Source organism: Propithecus coquereli, unplaced genomic scaffold (genome assembly GCF_000956105.1).
Source record: "Propithecus coquereli isolate 6110/MARCELLA unplaced genomic scaffold, Pcoq_1.0 Scaffold114, whole genome shotgun sequence".
Lineage (NCBI taxonomy): Eukaryota > Metazoa > Chordata > Mammalia > Primates > Indriidae > Propithecus > Propithecus coquereli.
In genome coordinates this window covers 2,790,453-2,800,508 of record NW_012135414.1, presented here as the reverse complement: position 1 = coordinate 2,800,508, position 10,056 = coordinate 2,790,453, and the positions used below count along the sequence as shown (strand labels likewise).

The window sequence follows — 10,056 nt, the reverse complement described above, 5'->3', positions numbered from 1 at the left end:
GTCTGTTGACTGTTAAGAGATCACTGTAATGAAATAAACCACAATAAATCACTAAATGAAAGAAAAGCACCAATATTTGATGTTAATATTTGAGGGTTGGTTGCCAAACATGTCTTTGTGATGTCGGTATCTGTTGCTTGATAGAATGATCCAGCCATTTCTAGTAGAAGAACTCAATCTGGAGTCGCTTATACTGCTTTTCTTCTTTTAGGGTGTAACAAGTGTTTCTTGCTATGATCTGTAACTGCTACTTCTATAATATCCAGAAAACTTGCTTTCTACCTTTTTTGAGATCTAGGTTCACTCTATACTCTTTGTTGCAACTAGAGAAAGGTGGTAAGCTGTTAGCCCCCATTGCCCACACACACTTTAATAACTTAAATTCTAGCTTGTAGCTGGTTTGAGGTATCTCAAACAGAACCACAGAGTCTTTCCATAATAAGTAATGTTCAATAAATGTTTGATTTCATTTAACGTGTGTATGTATCTGCCACACATCAGCAATTAACAACCTTTGGGCTTCCTTGTGGGATATTTAATGAATTTTAATGAAGACCAAGAAACAATTATGGTTTATATGTAAGGTAAGAGATCTTAGGCATTAAAGTAAAAACATTAAGTTGAGTGAGTTGGATAGCATACTAATTTTTCTTTACCCTTCACTATAGCCTATGAGAGTCAGTTGCCTAATACAGGAATTAGGTAGATGGCTAGACTGACCTTGTGCTGTCCATGTATAATTAAACTTGAATTATTTCTGATAAATAGTAACCATAGAAATCTGATTGTGTATTAATGTAAACTCAACTCCAACTGAGGTTTATTTATTTATAAAACATTTTAAAAGATATACTTGAACACTTGTACATGCTCAATTATAACCTGGACTGTGTTTACTTTAAAATTAGTCATTGGCTTCGTTAGTTGAGGTCTGACGTAAGTACTTGTTTGTCTTTTGGTTTGAGAAGGACCTTACAGGTAGTAAATTTTGTTGATTCTTGAAAAAATTAATTATTTTTTCAAAGACAGGGTAGCATATTTATGTATATTTCATCTGTATTATCTTTAAGTTGTGATAAGTAGCTATGAAGTAAAGTAGAAGCTTAACAGTGACATTTAAGACTTTTCAGAAATTTATGTGAATGAATGAAATCAGATATATTGCTGCTTTGCAAGTTTAGTTTTACTTATTACTCTATCTACACCACCATATTTTTATGAAATTTATTTATTTTTGACATGGTTCATGTAGGCATAAATCAAAGCATTAACTGTTCCAGTTGGTGTGAATTTGGTATTAGTATTGCTGGGAGAAGGCTGTGGGCTACAAAAAAGTGTGGGTTTTGGAATCCGAATTTGAATTAAGTCTAATTCTAAGTCTGTTTAATTAAGTCTGAGACTCTGGGCAAGTTAACTTTTCTCTTTTGATTAATCTGTAAAGTGGAATTTGTACACTCCAAGTGGTGTTTTTTTAAATTGTAGGAGTGTTTTTTCCCCCCAAATTGCTCATTAGTCCTGAAATCAATAAAGTGGGTGAGTGACCAGTATTAGGGAAAAAAGAATTTTAGCTAAGAAGGGAAAGTGTTGTTTTGCGAAATTTTGTTTCATAGTATACATATATACTTATGTATGCAGGTGGGAATTTTGTCTCAATGTAAGATATATTTCTTACTGTGGGCTGGGTTCAAAAATGTTTGAAAAATGTTCTCTAAGTTAAGATTAATTGCCTAGCCTAGCATCCATTTCATAGTTAGGCATTGAAAGAAAGATGGCCTTGGAGAAGTCTTATTAGATATTTTGGCCTTGATGGATTTAGTTATGTTTATATAGATTTTGTCTTTATTCCAAGAGCTATAAAATCCGATTTGCTACCTCAAATTGATGGAGTATGAAACATTGTTTCTTATTTAGAAAATTATTTGACAGATAAAGGTTTTTAGAAAAGCATTGTTTTGGGAATATATGCACAGTAGGTATGAGTGGTTTTTATGACCACTCGGAGTACAATTTAGCAGTATCTGGTAAAGTTGAAGATATGTGTACCCTACAGCCTAGCAATTCCAATTCTTCTTCTTGTGCCCAAGGAGACATGCAGGAGAATGTTCATTGTAGTATTGTTGGTAATGGCAAAAATTTGGAAATAATGTAAAATCTCATGGTAGAAGTTTAGATATATAAATTGTAAGCTCATGAAGTGGAATGCTAAACTAAGTTAAAATGAATAAACTAAAGCTATGTTTATCAATGGTAAATGTCAAGCCAAAATGAATAGAAAAGCAGGTTGCAGACAGATGACAGTGTATCATATATTTAACATTTAGAAACACAAAAATATACATAGTACTGTATATTATTTATGAATACAAATATATTAGTAAAAATAAAAACTTGGACTGGAATGAGACGCATCAATTTCAGGATAATGGATTCTTGCAGGGAGGGAGGGAAGGAATGGGATTAAGTAGGGATTACAGTTGTATCTGTAATGTATTATAAAATCTTGAAAAAAATGACCTGAAGTAAATATGGCAAAATGTTGAGATCTGATCAATCTGGCTTTTAGGTACCTGGGTGGTCGTGATCTTCTTCTTTTCTGTATGTTTTAAATATTTGAATAATAACATTTATTTAGAAAGTTTGGTGTATAGTTCATGGCACAGAATAGCCAGTAGTAGCAGCACACTGTTTTGGGGTTAAGAGAACAATAAATTTTCTAAGAACTGGGGCTTAACTTATTTAGGTGATTTTCCAGACTTTTCAGAAAGATGACAGTTCAGTATAGACATAGGTTAAAATACATAAGTAGAATTATTGAGTATTATTTCTATAATATGGAACCAAAGCGTGAACTGAGGCATTCTTTGTGTGGCAATATCTCCTTCCCATTGCCATGCATATTTTCCCATTGCTGTTCCAGAATGAGTTACTACTGTATTTGTGATTACCATTGTTGTTGTTGTTTTTCAAGAAACGAGGTCTTACTATGTTGCCCAGGGTGGTCTTGGAACTCCTGGCCTCAAGTGATCCTCCTGCTTCAGCCTCCCAAGTAGCTGGGATTACAGGCTCAAGCCACTGTGCTCAGCTTTTGTAATTAACCTTGGGAAGCCCCTGTGTTTTCTGAGATGGACACTTGTTATAGTTGTACTTCATTGTGTCTTAGCTTGCCTCCTACCCTTAGTGTCTTACAGATGTCCTTTGCCGAATTATCATAAGCAATTGCTTGAGAATCTTGGTTAACTAGTTTTCGTGCTTATTCGAAGATCTGATCTACTGAGCATTAAGACTGCTTTGTAGATCCTCAGTATACTCTAGTCCAGCACTGTTGGATGGAATTTTCTTTGAAATGTTCTGTGTTGGCACTATTCATTATGATGGCCACTAGCTACATGTAGCTACTGAGCTTTTGAAATGTGGCTAGTGTGACTTAGGAATTAAATCTTTAATTTTATTTAATTTTGGTTAAATTTAAATAGCCATATGTGGCTGCTGGCTCCCATATTGGACAGTGCAGCTCCAGTCTATTGTGGAGAATGCTTAATTTGATTACCAGCACTTTACTGAATTTCCTGAGGCTGTTTTCCTGTTTGTATAAAAGGACTAATAATTCTTGCCCAAACCACCTCTGGGGATCATCCTAGGGAGAAGTTACAGAATGTATGACAAAGGACCTGTCACGTGGGATATTTTATATTAAGAGCTATAAAACTATGCTGCTTATTTGACTTTGCAATTCCATGTCTAGGAATTTATCCTAAGAAAGTAAATTTTTTTAATATATCTTTGATTATCTGTAAAGATGGTCATCAAAGATTATTTATAATTGTATTAGTTTGCTAGAGCTGCCTTAAAGAACTACAGACTGGATCACTTAAACAACAGAAATTTGTCTCACAGTTCTGGAGGCTCAAAGTCCAAGATCAAGGTGTCTGAAAGGTTGGTTTTTTCTGAGGGCTGAGAGAAAATCTGTTCCATGCCATTCACCAGGCATCTGCTGGTTTGCTGACGTTTTTGGGGAGTCTTTGGCTTATAGAAGCATTGCCCTTATCTGTCTTCATCTTAACATGGTGTTCTCCTTGTGTGCTGTGTCTGTATCCAAATTTCACCTTTTCATAAGGACACCAGTCATCTTGGGTTAGGGCCTACCATAATGACTTCATCTTAATTAATTACATCTACAGTGACCCTATTTCTAAATAAGGTCATGTTCTGAAGCACTGGGGGTGAGGACTTCAACATACGAATTTTAGAGGGACACAATTTAACCTGTAACAGTAATATTTGATAACTGAAAGCAAGGTTATTATCCTATAGTAGTACCTAATAAATGAATGCTATTTATACAGCTATTAAAATCACGTTATAAGGCTGGGCGCTCATGCCTGTAATCCTAGCACTCTGGGAGGCTGAGGCGGGCAGATCGTTTGAGCTCAGGAGTTCGAGACCAGCCTGAGCAAGAGCGAGACCCCGTCTCTACCAAAAATAGAAAGAAATTAATCGGACAGCTAAAAATATATAGAAAAAAATTAGCCAGGCATGGTGGCATGTGCCTGTAGTCCCAGCCACTCGGGAGGCTGAGGCAGGAGGATCGCTTGAGCCCAGGAGTTTGAGGTTGCTATGAGCTATGATGACGCCAACGGCACTCTAGCCCGGGCAACAGAGTGAGACTCTGTCTCAAAAAAAAAAAAAAAGTCATGTTATAAATCAATATTAATGACATGGAAGGAGGTTTGTAAAATATTTTTAATGGGGAAAAAAGATTTTAAAACAGCTGGGTAAGTTAAGTTCCCAACTAGCTAGGTAAAGTAAAAATAATATACATTGATTGAAAAAAGGCTAAAGTTATAAACATTGTAATCTTAAAATGATTAAGTGACATGGTAGAATTATGGGAAATTATTTTTCACCTTTTTTCTAAATTTTATACAATGAATATATACTAGTTTTGTAATAGCAAAAGCCCACCATACATTTCTAGGAGTAGAATTGGTAGGTGCTAGGTCAAAAGGAAAGAATTTAAACATTTTTTATGTAATAGGCATTTCTTCCCACATGATCTTTAGTGATCTTATGTCTTATTTTGGTTCAAAAAACTTTCTCAAATGCCTTGATAGGAACCCTTATTTTTCTTATTTCAAAAATGTAACTAACCTTACAGTGCTTTATTTTTAGTCTTCTATGTTTCATGAATTTAAGCAGGTCTTTTAGAGGTAGCCAGTTGTTGGATTCTATGTTCTAAAAAAAAAATCAGTTAATGACTTTTTGGTATAACTGTGTCTCAGTGATTTAGAAGCTGTGTTTTATTGACATAGTAAATTAGATGTGACCTTGGGGAAATTACTTAATCTGTGCCCCATGTTTCTCATTTATAAAATAGAGGTAATATTAGTACCTACCTCATAAGGTTGTCATAAGGAATAAATGACGAAATACATGTAAAGCACTTAGAATGGTACCTTGCCAATAGAAGCACTCAGTAAATGTATATTAATTATCGTTTATCCTGTTGGAGAGTTTAGCTCTCCAGCTTTTTATGACAGCTTTCTATGCATATAAACAAATATGGAATAAATAAATGTGATATCATACATCCTTTTCTTGATTTGTCACTTAACATAACTGAGGACATTTTTTTTATATCAATATAGATCTGTGCCATTGTTTTAAATGCTTACATAGTATTCTATTGTGTGTACTGTGATTTACTAAATATTTCCTTATTGGACATAATTTAGGCTAATTTTAGTTTCTTGGTATTATAAATGTAGCTGTAATTAATACCCTTACAATAAATTTTTTTACTGATAACATTCAGTGCTTTATTATATTCAGTTACTCTTCTAAGTATTTTACATAAAATTAATCTTAACATGAACTCCAAGAGATAAGTATTATTGTTATCGATATTGATAGATAAGGAAATAGACACTAAGTATTTGCCCACACTCCAGATATTCTGTCCTTGTGGCACTACTGATCATTTGTTCTCCTATTTGTGCAATAGTATTATTACTTTTTTTTTTTTTTTAATGTCCTAAGGCCTCACAAAACCAGAAAGACTTCTGCACCCAGTTTTTCTTTTTATTTCTTTGTTCCACCTCCCAAAAATTTAGACTGATTTACTATGCCTTACAGCAGGGGTTCTGTGCCAGGAGTAATTTCATGCTCTGCCCCAGGGAATCTGGCAATGTCTGGGGCCTTTTTTCGTTATGTCACATTTTTGGTGTGTCACACTACACGATACTGGCATGTAGTGGGTAGAGACTGTAGATGCTGCTAAATAGCCTACAATTCATAGGACAGACTCTGGAAACGGGAATATCTGGCCCAAAATGTCAGTGGTGCCACAGTTGAGAAGCCCTGCATTACAACAAAAAGGGTACCCAAGACTACTAGCGGTTTATTAATTAAACATTCAGTAAAATAAGATAGTCCTATACTCTGGAACTTACAGTCAATTTTTATAGAATGTATGCTATTCAGGTGGTCCATTCATACAAACAAGTATAAATCCACATAGTCTAGACTGAAAGTATTCAAAACCTTGACGATATTAAACTGTAATAAATTAAAAATATTAGGTAAGGTAAAAATTAATTACATCAATTACTGTGATATCATCAGGATATTTGTGGCTCTTGCAATAAAATATATAATCGCTTATATATAAATGTGGACTGTGGAATAATTAATGTTATTTACAGGCTGATAACTTTTTAAAAACAAACTTTTATGCAAAGTTGATGGAATGACTTACCCACCAAATCTTTTTGCAAATGATATCTTGTCAATTCTTTTTAAAAATTATTTATTTCAAAATATTAAGGGGGCGATAAATTCTTAAAAGTGTTAATGTTTTGTAAAGAACACCATGAGTTCCAAGACTTCCTAGAAAACTCATTTAAGATTTTTTTCCCCCGAGGTAGCATGTGAAATACTGTTCTAGCTACAGAAGCCATGCATTTTCATAGTGCTCTACCTTTGCTTAACCTTTTTTATTTTATTTATTTATTTAATTTAATTAAATTAATTAATTTATTTTTGAGACAGAGTCTTGCTCTGTCACCCAGGCTAGAGTGCTGTGGAGTCAAGCCTAGCTCACAGCAACCTCAAACTCCTGGGCTCAAGCAATCCTCCCACCTCAGCCTCCCAAGTAGCTGGGACTACAGGCGTGTGCCACCACAACTGGCTAATTTTTTCTATTTTTCTAAGCTCTTTTCTTATTTGTATTTCCCTCTATTTCCTTTTTTCTTCTGAAGAATGCCTACTTCTTTGTGATCCTGCTTAAATGTCTCCTTCCCAAATCAAGCAAGCAAACAAACAAACAAAAATAACAACAACAAAAAACCCCAGAATCTTTTCTTCTTCAGGGCCCTTACAGCATCTGTTCTTTCTTCCATTTGTCATTCGCTAAGCAGGTACTTATTAGTACCTTTCATGTTCCAGGCACTTTTTGTTAGGTTCCAGGTGGGTATGTAGGAGATAACCAAACATTGTTCCTGCCCTCGTGGAACTCACAGACTAGCGGGAGAGAAGACAACAAATAGGTGATCAAAATGAAATATGTAATACAAATTGTCAAAGGTACTATGAAGAAAAAGAACTGGTAGAAAGCAAGAGGGTTTTACTTTGCAATGGGTGATTAGGAAAGGCCTCTCTGAAGTGAGGATGTTTAAGCTAAAACTTTAGTGAGAAGGAGGTAGTCAGTAGACTACTGGGAGTGGGGTGGGAGAAGAGCCTTCTAGGTAAAAGAAATGGCCCTATAGGAAGGCCCTGTGAGTGGAAAGGACTATTTTATTGTTCCAGGAACTAAAAGAAGTCTATAATAGGCTACAGCAGAGAGAAGAGAATAAAGCCAGAGAAATTAAAAAGTAAGAAGGGGCCAGAACAGGCAGAATCTTAGGCCATGGTAAAGAGTTTAGGTTGTATTTTATTTCCAATAGGAAGCTATTGAATGATTTAAGTAGGTGATATGGTTTGGATATTTGGCCCCTCCAAATCTTGTGTCGAAGTTTGATCTCCAGTGTTGGAGGTGAGGCTTAGTGAGAGGTGTTTGGGTCATAGGAGTAAATCTCCCGTGAATGGCTTATGCCCTCCCTATTGATAATGAGTGAGTTCTAATCTTGTTAGTTCACATGAGAGCTGGTTGTTTAAAAGAGCCTGGCACCACCTCCTCTTTCTCTTTTTATTCCTCCCACCATGTGACACTCCTGTTCCCCCTTTGCCTTCTGCCTGCACCATGCTTGTACAGTCTGCTGAACTGTGAGCCGAATAAACCTCTTTATAAATTATCCAGCCTCATAGCAGTGCAAAAAATGGACTGGCAGAGAAGGGGAATGCTGTGATCTAATTTATATTTTTAAAGAGTACATTGGAGAGAGGAAGAGTGAACACAGGAGGCTAATTATTAATAGTAAGTAGTCTATTGCAGTAGACCAGGTGATATATGATGATGGCTTAGACTAGTAGGTTTAAGGAAGTGGAGATGGAGAGTAGTGGGTGGATTTGAGCACTATTTACTAGGTGGTTTGACAGGATTTTATTGATTAGAAATAGGGAGTGACAGAAGAATTGATTCAGAGATTTCTGGCTTGAATGGATGGCTGACAGTGCTGTTTTTTGAGGTATTGAAGATTGGGTTGAAAGAACAGGTTTGGTGGGAGGATCGATTAAGAGTCCAGTTTCAGGAGTATTAAGCTTGAGAAACCTAGAGTTTGGATTTCAGAAAACTGACTGGTCTGGAGATGGACATTTGGAAATTGTAACCATAGTGATGGTATTTTAAACCATGGGAGTAGATATCATCTAGAGAATGAATATGAAGAGCAAAGAGGGCATGAGGGCAAGCTCTGGGAATTCCGGTATCCAAGGGGTTGGGTAGAAGAGGAAGAGTTGGCAACAGGAAAGGAGACTGAGAGACTGAATGGAGAGCAACTAAATGTGCAGTGGAGCATGGGGTCGTGGAAGTCAAGACAGGAGTGTATTTCAAAGAGCAAGTTGTCAGTTTATGATAGAGTAAGATGAGAATTAAAAAGTGACCGTTGGATTTGGCAGCATGGAGGTCACTGGCCTTCTCAAGAACAGATTAAATGGAGTGGTGGGAGTGTAAGCTGGACTGGAGAAGTTAAGAACCAGTGGGAAGTGGGGAAGTAGAGATAAATGCGTAAAAACAATTCTATTATAACACTTGTTTCATATTTGGTTTATATGGCTGCTTCCCTACTAGGCTGAGTTTTTTGAGGTCCGGAGTGATGTTATAAACATTTGTGTTTTTGATCATTAAGGGCTTTACTTTTTGGTTGTCACTTAGAAAATGTTTTCATATCCTATAGATTTTTTTGGAGCATGCTTTTGTCCTCCTCCCTTTCATTAGATCATGAAATGAGGGCTTCACTTATATCAAAAAGAAGTAGCTAGTCATGGCGGTGCATACCTATAGTCCCAGCAATTCAGGAGGCAGGAGGATCACTTGAACCCAGCCAGGAGTTTGAACCAGCCTGGGCAACAAAATGAGACCCTGTCTCAAAAAAAAGTATATATTATATATACTTGCTATATTCAATTTATTCTACATTTGTATATTGGTTTTCTTCTTATCCTGCATCATCTCTGAAATCTGAAAGGGTAGGAACTGAACCTGTGTTTTGTTTTTTTTTTTTAACCATGCAACAAAACCTTTATTAACATTTTGAACAGGTTCAGCTATTACAGAAACTGAAAATTTCTAAACTTAAATTGGGCCAAATGGCTATAGTGCAGAGTAATGCCTTTATTGGGCACTGTGAATATAAGACTGAAGAATTAACAGCCACCCCTCAAGCGGAGGACCAGGTGCAGGGTCGACTCTTTCTGGATGTTGTAGTCAGAAAGAGTGCGCCCATCTTCCAGCTGCTTGCATGCAAAGATGAGCCGCTGCTGATCAGGGGGGATGCCTTCCTTATCCTGGATCTTGGCCTTCACATTCTTGATGGTGTTGCTGGGCTCCACCTCCAGGGTGATGGTCTTGCCGGTCAGGGTCTTCACAAAGATTTGCATTTTGACCTGTTTGCAAACGCGAGG

At 36.3% G+C, this 10,056-nt stretch overlaps 2 protein-coding genes across 3 annotated transcripts in view; one reads left to right on the top strand and one right to left on the bottom strand.

Annotated features, from left to right (window-relative positions):
* UNC13B (unc-13 homolog B (C. elegans)) overlaps positions 1-10,056 on the top strand; it is a 218,677-nt gene that overhangs the window by 17,733 nt on the left and 190,888 nt on the right. The gene's annotated exons all lie outside the window — the stretch shown is intronic.
* LOC105820322 (ubiquitin-like) lies at positions 9,792-10,049 on the bottom strand. Its single transcript, XM_012656780.1, has one exon. It carries the CDS (start codon positions 10,030-10,032, stop codon positions 9,799-9,801), a length of 234 nt encoding a protein of 77 aa, XP_012512234.1. The 5' UTR covers positions 10,033-10,049; the 3' UTR covers positions 9,792-9,798.

Coding starts and splice junctions, on each gene's coding strand:
- LOC105820322 (XM_012656780.1), bottom strand. CDS start 10,032: ATGCAAATCTTTGTGAAGACCCTGACCGGCAAGACCATCACCCTGGAG.